Source organism: Armigeres subalbatus, chromosome 2 (genome assembly GCF_024139115.2).
Source record: "Armigeres subalbatus isolate Guangzhou_Male chromosome 2, GZ_Asu_2, whole genome shotgun sequence".
NCBI classification, from domain to species: domain Eukaryota; kingdom Metazoa; phylum Arthropoda; class Insecta; order Diptera; family Culicidae; genus Armigeres; species Armigeres subalbatus.
Window position 1 is genome coordinate 51,964,269 of NC_085140.1, and position 18,485 is coordinate 51,982,753.

The 18,485-nt window shown below is 44.8% G+C and overlaps 1 protein-coding gene across 1 annotated transcript in view; it reads right to left on the reverse strand.

The window, feature by feature from the left end:
• LOC134214388 (uncharacterized) overlaps positions 1-18,485 on the reverse strand; it is a 292,243-nt gene that overhangs the window by 136,251 nt on the left and 137,507 nt on the right. The window contains 1 exon segment of the mRNA XM_062693771.1: positions 13,705-13,793. Within this exon segment, the coding sequence (XP_062549755.1) occupies positions 13,705-13,793 (89 nt within the window).

Below are 18,485 nucleotides of genomic sequence, written 5' to 3' on the forward strand. Positions count from 1 at the left end.
AAAAAAAGGTCTTTTTCTGAATTTAGGAATAAAAAACGTCGAGATCGGGTGTTTTTGGGACTTAAAACAATTTTGGAACTTAGAAAAAATTTCGAAATCAATTTTTTTTATGCCTAATGTCTTGAAAATGCATGAAACAACACCACATATCGACGTTTCATGATTTTCTAAAACATTTGGCATTGGAAAAAATATTTCGAAATTTTTTTCATGTTCCAAAAAGTCATTTTTTTTTCAAAACATTTTTATTTAGAGGTAACACCAGATCTCGACGTTTCATGCATTTCTAAGACATCTGGCACCAAAAAAAAATTGGTTTCGAAAAATCTTCTATCTATTCATCTATCTATCTATCTATCTATCTCTCTATCTATCTATCCGGAGGAAATTCCGGAGGAACTTCCGGAGGAATTCCTGAGGAAATCCCGGAGGAATTTCTGGAGGAACTTCCGGAGGAATTCCTGGAGGAACTCCCGGAGGAATTTCTGGAGGAACTTCCGGATGAACTCCTGGAGGAATTTCCGGAGGAATTCCTGGAGGAACTTCAGGAGGAATTCCTGGAGGAACTTCCGGAGGAATTCCTGGAGGAACTTCCGGAGGAATTCCTGGAGGAACTTCCGGAGGAATTCCTGGAGGAACTTCAGGGGGAATTCCTGGAGGAACTTCCGGAGGAATTCCTGGAGGAACTTCCGGAGGAATTCCTGGAGGAACTTCCGGAGGAATTCCTGGAGGAACTTCCGGAGGAATTCCTGGAGGAACTTCCGGAGGAATTCCTGGAGGAACTTCCGGAGGAATTCCTGGAGGAACTTCCGGAGGAATTCCTGGAGGAACTTCCGGAGGAATTCCTGGAGGAACTTCCGGAGGAATTCCTGGAGGAACTTCCGGAGGAATTCCTGGAGGAACTTCCGGAGGAATTCCTGGAGGAACTTCGGAGGAATTCCTGGAGGAACTTCGGAGGAATTCCTGGAGGAACTTCCGGAGGAATTCCTGGAGGAACTTCCGGAGGAATTCCTGGAGGAACTTCCGGAGGAATTCCTGGAGGAACTTCCGGAGGAATTCCTGGAGGAACTTCCGGAGGAATTCCTGGAGGAACTTCGGAGGAATTCCTGAAGGAACTTCGGAGGAATTCCTGGAGGAACTTCCGGAGGAATTCCTGGAGGAACTTCCGGAGGAATTCCTGGAGGAACTTCCGGAGGAATTCCTGGAGGAACTTCGGAGGAATTCCTGGAGGAACTTCCGGAGGAATTCCTGGAGGAACTTCCGGAGGAATTCCTGGAGGAACTTCCGGAGGAATTCCTGGAGGAACTTCGGAGGAATTCCTGGAGGAACTTCCGGAGGAATTCCTGGAGGAACTTCCGGAGGAATTCCTGGAGGAACTTCCGGAGGAATTCCTGGAGGAACTTCCGGAGGAATTCCTGGAGGAACTTCCGGAGGAATTCCTGGAGGAACTTCCGGAGGAATTCCTGGAGGAACTTCCGGAGGAATTCCTGGAGGAACTTCCGGAGGAATTCCTGGAGGAACTTCCGAGGAATTCCTGGAGGAACTTCCGGAGGAATTCCTGGAGGAACTTCCGGAGGAATTCCTGGAGGAACTTCCGGAGGAATTCCTGGAGGAACTTCCGGAGGAATTCCTGGAGGAACTTCCGGAGGAATTCCCGGAGGAACTTCCGGAGGAATTCCTGGAGGAACTTCCGGAGGAATTCCTGGAGGAACTTCCGGAGGAATTCCTGGAGGAACTTCCGGAGGAATTCCTGGAGGAACTTCCGGAGGAATTCCTGGAGGAACTTCCGGAGGAATTCCTGGAGGAACTTCCGGAGGAATTCCTGGAGGAACTTCCGGAGGAATTCCTGGAGGAACTTCCGGAGGAATTCCTGGAGGAACTTCCGGAGGAATTCCTGGAGGAACTTCCGGAGGAATTCCTGGAGGAACTTCCGGAGGAATTCCTGGAGGAACTTTCGGAGGAATTCCTGGAGGAACTTCCGGAGGAATTCCTGGAGGAACTTCCGGAGGAATTCCTGGAGGAACTTCCGGAGGAATTCCTGGAGGAACTTCCGGAGGAATTCCTGGAGGAACTTCCGGAGGAATTCCTGGAGGAACTTCCGGAGGAATTCCTGGAGGAACTTCCGGAGGAATTCCTGGAGGAACTTCCGGAGGAATTCCTGGAGGAACTTTCGGAGGAATTCCTGGAGGAACTTCCGGATGAATTCCTGGAGGAACTTCTTTGGAATTCCTGGAGGAACTTCTTTATGAATTCCTGGGGGAACTAAAATTCAGAAGCATTTCCAATGAACTTCCGGAGGAATTCCTGGAGGAACTTCCTTAGGAATTCCTGAAGGAACAAAAATTTCAGAAGCATTTTCAATGATATTTCTTGCTTTTAGAAGTGAAATCGACAAACCAATTGAAAAGCATTTTTTCCATGTCAAACAATAAGATCCAACTTCAAACCCTGTCTTCAATCCATTCGACACTTTACATACCCAGTAAATCAGTACCCAACTGGTTCAGTTACGACAAAGTGGATTTTCCAGAGAAGTTCTGTAGAGAGCTAATAGAGCAATCTCCAAAGAAATTCCCGAATATAGCTCTGGAGAATTTCTCAAGCAGAAGAGTATTGGGAAGAATTTTGGATGAAGTTTTCAAAGTAGTTTTAAAGGCATTTTAAAATGGATTCTTAATCGATTTCTCAGAGGATATTTTCAAATATCACCCGATTTTTTAATCCTTTGTTGGCTATGGTCGATGAGATTCCTGGGAAAATTTCCGGAGCTAATTGCTTGAAGAACTTTTGGAGGACAACTCTCAGATAAATTTTATCAGATGTTTTGGCTAATTATTACTCAGAGTGTTTTACGATCTTTTCCGGTATCCTGAAAGTGTGTGAGTTATACACCAAAATGAGTTATTATACATTTTGGTTTTGATTACGGATGATTAATTAAGCTATGCGGGAAAAATAGACGACAGGTAAACTTGATGGAAAATTGTGCTCGATTCAGTTTACACGAGTCATTTTGATTCAATAAAACTCACCAATTCTAACGGGTGCGTATTGGAAAAACGGCAGTATAATATCATGGAAATAGTTTCTGTATGTATTCCAACAACGACAACTATAATGCTGATCACATTCATGAGATTTAGACATCCCTGAGTGAAATCATCAGATTGCCAACTGCGCTGTTCCGCTTTAAGTCCTTCCAACCAACATTTGACCCATGCTTGACGAAACACGACCCTCGACTGTTTACCGACGACGGCCAAGTGTGTAAGTCCTTGGTAACACCGTGACCCGGTGCCTGGTAAGAGCAGATTCTTTGTAATGGCTGCATTCATCCAGCGTTCGACGAAAGAACACGTAAGAAAGTGCATAAGTGTCTTGCCATATTTGACAAACAAACTACAGACATACCCAACCAGCTGTGCACCGGAGTTTGATGCACGGCCATTCCGACGACATGGCTGGGCACAGGCCTTCCTTCCGAATGAAAAGGATTCCGTTATTCCTGGACTTGAATGGGACAAATCCATTCAAAGAAAGGCAGCAAGAAGCAAACCAGAAAGGATAAACACACACACACAAATTGCAGTGGGTACTAATCCAAATAGTTTCTCTACCTCGTCTGCTTTAGCTCTGGCAGTGCTGCTTGAGTTAGCTTCAAAGATTGTAAAAGATGCACAAATGCGAAAGGAAAGCGAGCGCGGGGGGCTTTGGGTCAACATCGACGAAATCAACATGGAATGTGACGTTACTCTTGAATGATTACAAACCGGAGAGAACGGAAACGGGTGACGATGGAGGATGCCTACCGAAACGGAAATGGTGCAATCAAAACTTGTTTGGGTCCAAATTTTGCTTTGCCCTGGCTGGGTGGGTGGGTTATGCATCTACCTACAAAGATGGTTCATGCTTCTGAAACTCGAGTTGAGGAGTTGCCGGATGATCTGGATGTTCGTTTGGAACGATGATATGAGCCTTTGGGCCGTTCGGGGAAGGGCATGCATGACAATGAGCGACACTTCAAGACTGCACCTGTGGCAGATGAATGAGAACTGAAACGGAAAATAAACAGACAAACATGTGACAGGTTCTCGGAATGGGTTTTTACAATGAAGTACCTTCCTGCCGATGTGGAGATGTGCCGTAGGAAATTGGATAGTTGATTGACTCTGGAAAATTATTGAAGTTTTCTGTGTATGGTAGCAGGGGATAGCGGGAGATGATTCGATAGCGTTGAAACATGGTGCATTCACCCGGAACATAGGGAACACAATATGTAATACATGTATGTAAACACAGTGGGGCCCTATTTAGCCGTGCGGTAAGACGCGCAGCTACAAAGCAAGGCCATGCTGAGGGTGGCTGGGTTCGATTATTGGTGCGCAGGTCTAGGCAATTTTCGGATAGGAAATTGTCTCGACTTCCTTGGGTATAAAAGTATCATCGTGTTTGGTTCATGATATACGAATGCAAAAATGGTAGCTTGGCTTAGAAACCTCGCAGTTAATAACTGTGGAAGTGCTTAATGAACACTAAGCTGCGAGGCGGCTCTATCCCAGTGTGGGGATGTAATGCCAATAAGAAGAAGAAACACAGTGGAAACGTTAAAGCGACAATCTATAGTTTCAAATGTTTCTAGTTGTTATTTCTTCAACTTATGGACACATTTCTGAGTCTTTTGCGAAGATTCGATATCTAAATAGTCGTTTTTTTTAGAAGATCACATAATTGTTTTGAAATATTAGGAACACTATTGATTTTGATTTAGGCTAACACTCTGAACTCAAATTCTAAAAGATCAGAGAGGCCAGGGTTGATGAATTTTGGAGAGAACTCATGTTGGGCAAAGTTGGGCCATGAGGTAGAAGTAGGCTGACAATAAGTACCTACCTATTCAATGAGACAGTATATCGTTTTTCAGGCCTTATTGCACTGTCCCGTCGTAAAAATCTTCATTTTCTCCTGTTTTTGACGTAGGACTACTGTTGTGAGATCTCCGGTAGCGGTAGAGCGTAATTGCTAAAGCGGACAAAATGCACACAAACTGGAGGATAAATGCTCAACAATGAAATGAAATTCGACAAATGCCATAATTGCTCATTCAATACATATATTCGAAGCCCAATGATATTTCTTCCACTGCTCCTGTCATCTAATGTTCCCTTTCTCTAAATTTTCTGCTTACAAGCTAACATCATGCGTACTCACGAATTTTCTTCTTGCGTGCACCCTGGCCTACCAACTCTCTGACGGCTCACATGCCGCCGGGATTGCCCGCCTCATACACACTACCATCGCGCCACTTGCCCGACAAACGTCCTCCGCTGGAGACCCCTCTGACCGTCCAGTGCGACCACGTTGCTGGATGGAGTCTCTCCGAGGCGTCTGATTCCCTCGTCGAGATTTTCACACCCTTAGCGTTATCGTTATGCTTCCGCCTCCGGTTCGGTTCCTTCCGAAGCCAACGATCTGATCGTCTGAGTAAGCCATCCGACTAGATAGAGCCATCCGACTAAATATATTATCTATACCAATGATTTAGTCGGCACCAGATTTAGTTGGAATTCATGAAGGTTGATTTTCGCATCACCCGATTACGTCGGTGATAAAAACGGTTGGTTTCGTCGACCCCTTGGTTGACACCCGATTTCGTTGGTGATAAAATCGGTGTGTTTCGTCGGCACCCGACTTCGTCGGTGTATCAGGAAATTTCCCATCTGTCGAATGTTTTATAGGGTATGTATGCAGAAATATTCAAATTTAACATACATTTGTTTATCGAAAACAATTGTTAGAATGGGGTTTACTGAAAGCGCATCAGTTATATCGGGGTTTCGCACCATATGCAACAGTAAATCTCATTTGGCAACTGAAATTGATGCACCATAGACTAATTCTGCTTTCATTATGTTTATCAATAATTTAGAATATTTTATTTCAATATTTGATTAAGGAGTTTTTGGTTTCATGTACAATAAACTTTACTTTATTTTGTTGAGACTGAACGAAATTTATTATATAATAAAGCAAGATCTAGAGAACTCCGCAGGCAACAATATCAAGTGGCTTAGAAAAGGTTTTAAATAAGATCAACTTTCTTTTATAACAGTGTACAAATGGATTTCAAAAGGTTTTTGGTGCCGAGTTCGTATTCAGGTTTCGTCACATTTCGGTCTTGAAACACGTCTTGCATTTACCCTTCAAAACCATTTCAAGAGTGGGCCAACTTGGCAGATACTACTCTTCAAGAGGATTTGGTGTAAGCGATGAAGGAGCAAATGCCTTGACTAGGATTTTATTGTTGTAGGATATAATTACTCTTGTAGTAAATCATGAAACTCAAAATGTTATTTGGGGTATTAGTATGTATCTTCTGTGGCAAATACAATAGATACACTATGCCCAGGTTTCGAGAATGTTTCCCACATGAAACATCCTAAATCTGATTGCGAATTGATCTCGCCATCTCCAAATTCTGCGCCTTTGTTCGCAAGCCAGCATAGACGTCAAATTAATGCAACTTACAGGGCTTTAAGCTAGTGCAGTTCGTTTCTGCTAACTTACACGCGCGTTTTCTCTCGAAAGCTTGGTGGCATTTAACGGCAGCTTCTCGCTTCTTCTTCTTCTGCGAGGTTTCTAAGCCAGGTTACCATTTTTGCATTCGTATATCATGAGGCTAGCACGATGATACTTTTATGCCCAGGGAAGTCGAGACAATTTTCAATCCGAAAATTGCTTAGACCGGCGCACCGGGAATCGAACCCAGCCACCCTCAGCATGGTCTTGCTTTGTAGCCACGCGTCTTACCGCACGGCTAAGGAGGGCAGCTTCTCGCTTATGGCATCCATATACAGATGGGCCGGTGGGCTGGTCACGTTGTTCGTATGCCGGAAGAACGACAAGCGAAGATAATATTTAGTAGAGAACCCGGAAGAGGCCGCAGGCTTCGTGGAAGGCCGCGTACACGATGGCTTTTTGCAGTTGAAGAGGACCTGAGGGCGCTCAATGTTCAGGGCGACTGGAAGCGATTGGCCCAGGATCGAGTCCAGTGGAGAAGGATACTCCATTCGGCGTAGGTTCATCGAAGAGCTGTAGCCCATCAAGTAGCAAGTATCAAGTAAGTATACAGATGGGCCTGACTTGCGGTTAGCAGCAATAGGTGTCTGCCGGGGTAAACGCAAGTCCACACTCAAATTAAATCACTCATATAATCTGTTATAGGACATTTATGAGCGAATATTACCATTACAATTCATTATTAGTTATCCATTACTGAGATCCGGGCTACGAAATGGTGAGGTAACATCCGGGAAGGGGCGCCTAACATAGCTCTGGTCCTCACAAGTTCCAATACTCACGCTTCCACGGGTTTTCCGATGACAATTGACCGCCAGCTAAGGGTTGCGTACTTAGCTAGTAGTGTAGCCTGGGCACTGTTGTCCTTCTGACATCAACTAGAGTGAGAGGGTGCGTCCTGTGGGGTCTGCCTAGGATGTGGTGGGGTTCGACAGTGGACTCTGTTGAACTTCTATAAAAAGCTGCATGTGTCCCCAAGCAGGCCCTATCAAAGCGACCGAGTGCCGTTCAAAGCGCACTAGTCTAGTCCTGGTGTTGGGTGGGACTTTAAATAAATTTGACCCGACTGATCGAGCGTCTGTTCATCAAGGAGGTGCGGCTCCAACAGCGTCTGTTCTGGCATCCAGCGGCTGAGTATGAAATGCCATTCCCGGGAATAGCAGCTATACCTAAGATGGCAGCCCCATCCCGGTGGTAGGGAACCTTGGACCAACAACCTACTGTTCCCGAAACATCAATTTGTTCGAGAATCCGATAATGAAAGAATACGGACTGATTTTACGGCGACGACTCTTAGCGCGAAACAACGGACACGAATAGGAACATGGAACGTTTTAACCCTAGCCCAGCAGGGTAAATTGGCACAACTTGCCAATGAGGCACGCCGCCTGAAGCTTGAGATCCTGGGACTGAGTGAAGTCCGTTGGCCAAACTTTGGAGAACACAGAACGCCGTCGGGACAAGTTCTGCTATACTCTGGTTTACGAGGTGAACACGCTCCCCGGCATCGCGGAGTTGGCTTCCTACTAAGCGCTCAGGCACACTCTGCGCTTATGAAGTGGGAACCTATAAGTGAAAGGATAATCGTTGCCAGATTTACTATAATCCAATGTTATGCGCCAACAGATGCTGCCGATCTGCAAGACAAAGAGTACTTCTACAGTCAACTCAATGCCGTCGTAGATAGAATTCCGAAGGGTGATATCAAGGGTCTCGGAGAAATGAGCAAAAACGGAGAGCTGTTCGCAGAATGTTGTGGAAATAACGATATGGTGATCGGCGGATCACTCTTCCCTCATCGACCGGTTCACAAGGCCACGTGGGTCTCCCGTGACGGCTTCACAGAAAATCAAATCGACCATATCTGCATCAGCCGAAAATGGAAACGGAGCCTTCTTGATGTACGGAATAAACGTAGTGCCGATATCTCGTCTGATCATCACCTCCTCATCGGCGAAATACGCCTGCGCATTGCGCGGATTCGTCGGCAGGAGGAAAGATTTGGACGACGATTCAACACACGCCGACTGGAAGATGCCACGGTAAAACGGTCCTTCGTTGAAGAACTGGAGACGCGTGCTGCAGATATTCCGGAAGGTGGCAGCGTGGAAGACCAATGGACCGCCATCAAGAATGCCTTCATCGCCACCAGCGAGAACAATCTGGGCGAACTACGCACCCAGAGAAAACAATGGATCACCGATGAGACCTGGAGGAAAATAGAGGAGCAAAGAGAAGCCAAAGCCGCGATAGAGCGATCAAAAACCAGAGGAGCGAAAGTCTTAGCCCGTCAACGATACGCGGCTCTTGAGAAGGAAGTGAAACGCTCATGTCGACGGGACAAACGAGCGTGGGCAGACTCTCTGGCCGTCGAAGGAGAGAGAGCCGCCGCAACCGGGGACATTCGCCTCCTCTACGATATCTCACGACGCACAGTGCTTCGAACGTATGGACCTACGGGACAAAAATCATAACTTACATTCTACACGTTTTAACTCAATGGTGTCTTTGGGAAAATGGTTGTAAACTAGTTTTTCTACTATTTGCATTATTGACCTATGTTAAATTGATAATTGCATAAGTGGCGTCCAAATTTCATAACATAAAATAAGCTTCGTATAATCGAGATCATTTTGGAAAAATTGTGACTTATGATAAAAACTACTATTTGCATAATTGACCTATTTGAACAGATAATTGCATAAAACCCGTAAAAGCCAGATTTTACTATATGCCTCAAAGAACCAGGATCTTTTTACGAAAAATATGTGGTATGATAACAGTTTCTATTACAACAATTAACCAATTTCCAATTGATCATCTCATAAGTGACATAAACGCCAGCTCTCATGTTTTATACTAAAGAATCAGAATATCCTTAGAAATGATTCGAGTAATTGTTTTGAACGACGGTATCATTTTTCAAGTTCGTTTATTTGGTAGGCTCAGGCATGTATAACTCTTTACGGAGCCATGGTTCTTTGTGATATGTACAATCATCTTATTATGAAGTTAGTAACAGAGGGGTAGAAGCCAGCGTGCTCGTGGTGACCGGGAGCATTTTCCGCATGGCCAGAGAATGAAGTATGTTGAACATGGCCACGGATTTGACCAGAGGATAGTGTTGTTTTTAATGTAGATAATTTTTAATGGAACTAGAGCAACAAGCAGACTCTCATCTGAGCTCTCAGCCTTCGAAAATTTTCGTGTGCAGGTTTTTTTTTCTATTTCTTTATTAAAGTGATTTTTAAATTAAAAATAAAGTTCACCACTATTTGTGTTCGTGTGTAGGTGCTATGTCTTATGCTTCCATCAAAATCTTATTTGCATATAAGTTTCACCGTCCTTGTGCTCTCTACCGAAAATTGCTGCAGCGGACGTTTCAGACGCGGAAACCTTAGGAAAGATTTTTTCCTTTTCCTTTTTCAACGCGTAAAGGTTAGGAAGCAGATTTGCATGTACCTCGTTTAAAGTGCTTTGAAGCATATTGTACTTTCTCTCGAAAAAAATTCTAGTCAATGTACAACCCCAGTAGTGCTTGTGTCGCTGTCAAAATCTTTTCATGATTTGCCGCATTTCATTGATATTGGCCGCAGATGCTAGCTCCTCAGGTTCATTTTTATTGATAAGGTCTTCAACATGTAGTTTCTTAGTTTTATTTGAACATTTCTGAAACGGTTTTTGAGGTCTACCCTTCGCGATGTTGAATGAAGACTGGGCAATTCCTTCAATATTTGTTTTCGGATTGCGAAGAAGATTTACCAACGAAGACAATCAGAGAGTTTAGCTTCTCGAATTTCCCGAATGAAAGCTTTTTAACCATTTTTGATCAATTCTCAAACAAAAGATTCTGCAAAACTGCTTTAGTTCTCTCTCAAGTTCCTCGGAGAAATCATCTGGATTATATAAATCAGACAGAAACTTCAACACATGAGCTTTCCGGTGGGACGGATCAACGGAAAGCCACTGTTTGTCTATATCCATGTTATTGAGCGCAAGAGTTTCGTCTAGACAATAGTTAACAGCTATCAATAGAGCAAATAAAAGCAGCTGGAATCACTTCCATTCTCTAAAGAATACTGTAAGTGAGATCTGCTGCGATTTTCAGAGATGTGTTTTGATGTACTTTTTTTAAAAGCTGTTTAAAGTTGTAGATTATTTCTTCCTATATAACTTCATGCCCAAGACTTGGAAGCTTCACTTATCACAATGATCGAAATATGTCCCATTGAAACACATTGAATTGGATCTTTCTTACTTGATTTTACGCTTTCCATATCGATTTTCACAGTGATAGGTGCCGTTTCGAAAACCTTGGCAATGAAAAAGATGCTTTTCACTAACAGGTGATAAATCATCCACAGCGATGGAAATGTTTACAAACACAAGTTGTTTTGATCGTCCCAGTGACCTCACAAAGATACTAATGCGCATACAGCATAATTGAAACATATGTTAATATCATGGTCTGCTTGATTCGACTAAATACGAGAGTCGATTTTTCCATTTTTGTCCAAGGGACACAGCACTGTGCGACGTTTAAGCGAGGCGAAGATGAATGCAACGATGCCTTTGAAAGACGCGAATGATCAGTTATTGACCGACCCAACTGATCAGCTGAAACGCTGGTTCGAGCACTTCGAACAACTTTTTCAAGTGCCAGCCAGGCCATCACCACCTCGGCATGATCATTGATCTGCACACTCAGTTTTTATTTCTGCAGCTCGGCCGAAATCCGCACAGCCGTCTGCCCAGCAAATTAAAAACTGACATTCCGGCAATAATGACTGATTTTCAGAAACTTTGACAGAAATCTCGGCAAAAACATGCTTGCTGGGGCACGGCTGTGCGAAACTCGGTAAAAGTTTAACATTTTGCTGAGATTCCCGGTAAAAAAAATAAGGGTGTGCCTAAGATCCGACTAGATCACTGCTAGAGATTCAAACAGCCATCCAAAGCATGAAATCGAATTAAGCCCCAGGGGTCGACCGCATATCAGCCGAGATGCTCAAAGCTGACCCCATGACATCCGCTCAACTACTGCATCGTTTATTTCGTAATATTTGGGACATCGCAACTTTCCCGGTCGACTGGATGCAAGGTATCTTAGTACCCAAAAAGGGTGACCAGACTGTATGCGATAACTGGCGAGGCATTATGTTGCTGATGCAAAGTAATCCCAGCCCGGATTCAGGAGATGGTTGATGCGACTCTCCGGCGGCAGCAGGCTGGATTCCGTGCCGGAAGATCCTGTGTGGACCATATTGTCACGCTTCGCATCATTTTGGAGCAGATCAACGAATTCCAAGAGTCCCTTTACTTGGTATTCATTGACTACGAAAAAGCTTTCGACGGTCTCAATCACGAGAATATGTGGGGCGCCCTGAGACGCAAGAGGGTTCCTGAGAAAATCATCGGCCCCATCGAAGCACAGTACGAGGCCTTTTCGTGTGGAGTGCTGCACAATGGGGTCCTGTCCGACCCTATCCGGGTCGTAGCTGGTGTGAGGCAAGGATGTATTCTATCACCGTTACTGTTCCTCATCGTAAACGACGAGATTCTGGTAGATGCGATTGACCGTGAACCAAACCGCGGGCTGTTATGGCAGCCTATAACCATGGAGCACCTAAACGACTTCGAATTGGCTGATGACGGTACACTCCTCGCGCAACGGCGCTCTGATATGCAGAGTAAGCTCAACGACCTTGCCGAGCGCTCCTCTTCGGCAGTCATCAACGTCAACAAAACCAAATCGTTGGATGTAAACACGGTGACCCCTTCCAGTTTCACAGTAGCCGGGCAACCAGTGGAGAATGTTGAAAGCTTCCAATATCTTGGTAGCCAAATGGCGTCAGACGGCGGCACCAAGATCGACATAGGCGCACGGATCAAGAAAGCAATGGCTGCCTTTGCAAGTTTAAGAAATATCTGGAAAAACAGGCAGATAAGTGAACGCACCAAAATACGAATGTTAAACTCTAACGTGAAATCTGTGCTGTTATACGCTAGCGAAACATGGTGTGTATCAGTGGAGAACACTCAACGGCTGCAGGTTTTCATCAACAGATGCCTGCGGTATATTGGATCAAAATTAGATCTCAAACAACGAGCTCCATCGTCGTTGTCACCAGAGACCGATAGCAACAGAAATTCGGGAGCGGAAGTGGGCTGGGTCCGCCACACTCTACGTAGGGGCGGAAACGAAATCTGTAAGCAAGCAGTAGACTGGAACCCAGCAGGACATCGCAGCAGAGGCAGACCAAGAGGATCATGGCGGCGAAACCTCAATAAAGAAATAAAAGAAGTCGACCGAAATCTAACCTTGCAACAGGTTAAAGCGATAACCGAGCAACGCTCAGGATGGAGATCTTTCAAGTCGGCCCTTTGCACCACCGGAGGTGTACAGGATCCAAAAGTAAGTAAGTAAATTTCCAATCGAATTTTGCCACAACTTAACTTATTATTAAGTGACAACATTCATAATGATGTGAACTTGACATATACCCCGATTACAACGATAAGCTGGGCACTATGAAAGTTTTTCCTGGATGTAATGTTTTTCAATGGGCCGCATGTAGTGTATATTCTGAAATCCTACGCGGGCCGCAGGAAATGGCTTCGAGGGCCGCACTTTGAAGATCACTGCTTTAGTATAAACTACCCAAGATGTACCACGCGCCTCCACGCGCTGTTCTCAGTAAAATGAGGGAAAAGAACTTACCTTTTCTGTCGTTCTCAAATAATCCCCGGGGGCTATTTGCCTACTCATAGCAATAGAACATCCCCATTTTTAAAGGTAATGTAATCAACAATGCTAGTCAATTAGTAATACTATCAACACTAAACTGTACATTAAGCCTTGCTTCTTTAAAATATTGTATTCCACTGAGAATTTTCATATCCAAAAATTAACACATCTCATTCATTGTGAATCAATGCCAATTCCTCTATACTGTCCGCAAAACATTCAATTTCTTACCAGACATTCACGAGACAACTCAACCAATAATTCGCCCACAATAACACTCACTCACACAATGGCATATGCTCTAAAAAAAACTCCCAAAGAGCTTCGGTGCAATTTTTGCTCCAGCACCAGTAGGTACAGTTTCTGTTGAATAATTTTACCTGACAATGGCGTCTGATTGACTTATGAATTTGTACCGGATGCGAAACTCGAACGGCGTCACGGCCAGAATTCCCGGTGCCTGGAATACCTGCGGAGAGAAAAGAAAACGGAAAAAAGACAGCAATGAGAAATAGGTATGTGTGTGTGTGTGTATATATATGTGCACATGCACACAACACTCCGGTCCAGGAAAAAAGCTTCATCCGATAAGAGGCCACCGTTTCGAGATGTGGTGGACAGAGAGGGCAACGAAAAAACGCAAACCCAACCGAAACAGCTTGGAACCTGGTATGCACATGTGCATGGGAGAAATTACTGTCATCTATATTCAAATGAAATACACATTCGCTCGACGACGAGAAAAAGACTGTTCGAACGAAATTTACTTTCTATTTAAACATATTGAATTTATCGAAATATATACATCCCACAAAGAAGTGAAATTCTTTTGTTAAATGACGAAGTTGTCTCATTTTCACTTATGCGGAGATTACTCACTATTTTAAATAAGCAAGTAATTTTGATCAATGAATTGGCTGGAACATACCTCCAAGCAGGAAGTTGTGGGTTCTAGTCCCATCAAACAATATTTTCTTATTATTGAGTTTCACATGGGACGCTATTTTAAATAGCAACTTAGTTTCCGCTCGGAATGAAACGTATCTCATGTCATTTTGGGCCTACACACCGCCGCCGGATGCTCTGTTCTGCTTTCGGGATCAGCCTACGGGAAGCAGGTTCCGCTCTCATTTAGTGTGCTTCAATCGATTGCCGACTACAACACGGCGTAGAAAAGTGATACATCGATACAAATAGAAACATGGTCGGAGAAATTGATTTTTGAATCAACGTTGTGTCTTAGGGAGCTGTGCATGGAGCTCAGAGAATGAACGAAAGTATATTCGTCAAGTGAAAATACGCTAGCAGAAGACGATAGCTAAGAGAAGAAAAAACCATAAAAACTTCAATTATACATTTTTTTTAACAATCGCAAGAAAAGATTATATCGAGGATAGCTCGTGAAACATCATAGTGATGCGTCCTAAATGTTTGATAAAATCATTGTCACTATGATTGACGTATACACCATTTTCCCGTCAAGGCTAAGTTTGATCCTCTGTTAAATTTGAAAATGTTATTTCACTGCCTTTCGCCATACTTGTGTTTCACTTTTGTTTGCGTCCGTGAAAAGCTAAACTACCCAAATTCATAAAGCCCTATAAAATGACGACCAAATTCTCCAGATACCTGCCAGAAACAAGCACATCGCAAATTTCGGATTAGATTTGAAAATCTTCCACCTTCTTTATCATTCGGCTCACATCAAGGCAACAATGCTGCAAAGCAACACATATCACACATATGGCTCCAGTGCCCCCCGACCCATCGTCGTCGTCATGTTTTAGGAGAAGATTGAAATGATCCCGAACCGAGGCTGAAGCTTCCTGATGCTAGAAGACGGGTGCTGGTGGTCGGTGAGCAGTTAGTGCCGGGAGAAGGATGGTTGGAAAATGCATATTCATGATGCCCAAATGAGAATTTATGTTACGCGCACACCCTTACCGACTGATGCTCGCCAGCCCAAACCCATCAGCAAAAGGTGCCACACATAGTTGGACACGGAAAGGTCGAATTCTAACATCACTCAATATTCGTGGGCCTCTTCGTCTCGGTCTCGGCAGCTGGATATTGGCGCCGAAGCTCAGCGGACTGACGTGACTGAAGGCGAGAATGGAAATTGAAAACTCTGTTCCGAAGCTTAGGAAGGTTTTGCGGAGCTTCATCAAATGGAAAGATGTAACGCGCCCAACAGTCGGAACATACGGGCCGAGTCAGTGGATATGATGGCTGAATGTCATGTATGTTGGGGCAGTGGTTTCCAAGATTGTTGAGCATGTGTTTGCCGCTTTTGTACAACAAAGTTGTGCTGAAAGGATGGGGGTTCAAATGATTTTATAACCGAAAGATGGCTCTAAATTGCAACTGCAACTAAGCATTTTTTTAGTTATCAATTAAAGGCTTTTCATACAATGGATTTAATATGTCCAAGGAATCAAGAATGTCTTCCACCCGAAAACATCATAAACGGGACCGAGAATCGAACACGCCATTCCCGGATGGTCAATCCCATGCCTATGCTTGCAAGGCTAACTAGAGGAGACCATATAACCACGTGGTTAAATTTAGCATTTTGTAAGTGGGTATAACGTGGACTGGAGTTGGGTATAACGTTTTCTGGTGATTCCTTGCGCTTCAAATTCGTTATACTTTTGTTGAATAAATAATGGGCTCAATGACTAACAAAAGGAAAGTGACCTGTACTCTAATGAATGTGGAAAGCATGTAGGCGCGGTTGCTTATCGCAATTACTCATATGTACATCAATTATAATTTCTTTGCGCCTTCAATATTCCTGCTCCTGAGTCACTCGTAATCTAGATTAGACTTATTGCACATTTCGTGAAGAGATGGACAATTTCGCCAAGTACGTTTTGGCTTTTGACGTTTGGCCGAAACGGTCGTTAGGCCGTAAACAATTTGACCAAAAATGTCTTTTGGCCAAAAGCGACACACGGCCGAAAACAACATACGATCGAAAATAATATTCAGCGGAACTGGTCATTTAGCCAAAAATGCCGTTAGGCTGAAATGGTTGTTTGGCAGAAAGAGTCATTTGGTCGGAAATGCCGGTGATCGAAAAGATTGTTTCACAGATAAAAATATGTTGTAATTTTACATTTAAATATTGTTATGCACATTATTTGGCACATGCAAATAAACGCAACAATAAATCTTACTGTTCTTTTAAATCGAAAAAAAAATTAAATTTTGCTTGCTTGCAAAAATCAATCTAATTTAATTATTAAATATTGAATGTTATTTCGTTCGAAGTTCCTCCAGGAATTCCTCCGGAAGTTCCTCCAGGAATTCCTCCGGAAGTTCCTCCAGGAATTCCTCCGGAAGTTCCTTCAGGAATTCCTCCGGAAGTTCCTCCAGGAATTCCTCCGGAAGTTCCTCCAGGAATTCCTCCGGAAGTTCCTCCAGGAATTCCTCCGGAAGTTCCTCCAGGAATTCCTCCGGAAGTTCCTCCAGGAATTCCTCCGGGAGTTCCTCCAGGAATTCCTCCGGAAGTTCCTCCAGGAATTCCTCCGGAAGTTCCTCCAGGAATTCCTCCGGAAGTTCCTCCAGGAATTCCTCCGGAAGTTCCTCCAGGAATTCCTCCGGAAGTTCCTCCAGGAATTCCTCCGGAAGTTCCTCCAGGAATTCCTCCGGAAGTTCCTCCGGGAATTCCTCCGGAAGTTCCTCCAGGAATTCCTCCGGAAGTTCCTCCAGGAATTCCTCCGAAAGTTCCTCCAGGAATTCCTCCGGAAGTTCCTCCAGGAATTCCTCCGAAAGTTCCTCCAGGAATTCCTCCGGAAGCTCCTCCAGGAATTCCTCCGGAAGTTCCTCCAGGAATTCCTCCGGAAGTTCCTCCAGGAATTCCTCCGGAAGTTCCTCCAGGAATTCCTCCGGAAGTTCCTCCAGGAATTCCTCCGGAAGTTCCTCCAGGAATTCCTCCGGAAGTTCCTCCAGGAATTCCTCCGGAAGTTCCTCCAGGAATTCCTCCGGAAGTTCCTCCAGGAATTCCTCCGGAAGTTCCTCCAGGAATTCCTCCGGAAGTTCCTCCAGGAATTCCTCCGGAAGTTCCTCCAGGAATTCCTCCGGAAGTTCCTCCAGGAATTCCTCCGGAAGTTCCTCCAGGAATTCCTCCGGAAGCTCCTCCAGGAATTCCTCCGAAGTTCCTCCAGGAATTCCTCCGGAAGTTCCTCCAGGAATTCCTCCGGAAGTTCCTCCAGGAATTCCTCCGGAAGTTCCTCCAGGAATTCCTCCGGAAGTTCCTCCAGTAATTCCTCCGGAAGTTCCTCCAGGAATTCCTCCGGAAGTTCCTCCAGGAATTCCTCCGGAAGTTCCTCCAGGAATTCCTCCATAAGTTCCTCCAGGAATACCTCCGGAAGTTCCTCCAGGAATTCCTCCGGAAGTTCCTCCAGGAATTCCTCCGGAAGTTCCTCCAGGAATTCCTCCGGAAGTTCCTCCAGGAATTCCTCCGGAAGTTCCTCCAGGAATTCCTCCGGAAGTTCCTCCAGGAATTCCTCCGGAAGTTCCTCCAGAAGTTCCTCCAGGTATTTCCTTCAGGAATTTCTCCGGAAGCTCCTCCAGGAATTGCTCCACAGCTCCTCCAGGAATTCCTCCAAAAGTTCCTCCAGGAATTCCTCCGGAAGCTCCTCCAGGAATTCCTCCGGAAGCTCCTCCAGAAATTCCTCCGGAAGCTCCTCCAGGAATTCCTCCGGAAGTTCCTCCAGGAATTCCTCCGGAAGTTCCTCCAGGCCTCTGGCAATTCATCCGAAAGTTCTTCCACGAATTTCTCCGGAAGTTTCTCCAGGAATTCCTCCGGAAGTTCCTCCAGGAATTCCTCCGGAAGCTCCTCCAGGAATTCCTCCGGAAGTTCCTCCAGGAATTCCTCCGGAAGTTCCTCCAGGAATTCCTCCGGAAGTTCCTCCAGGAATTCCTCCGGAAGTTCCTCCAGGAATTCCTCCGGAAGTTCCTCCAGGAATTCCTCCGGAAGTTCCTCCAGGAATTCCTCCGGAAGTTCCTCCGGAAGTTCCTCCAGGAATTCCTCCGGAAGTTCCTCCAGGAATTCCTCCGGAAGTTCCTCCAGGAATTCCTCCGGAAGTTCATCCAGGAATTCCTCCGGAAGTTCCTCCAGGAATTCCTCCGGAAGTTCCTCCAGGAATTCCTCCGG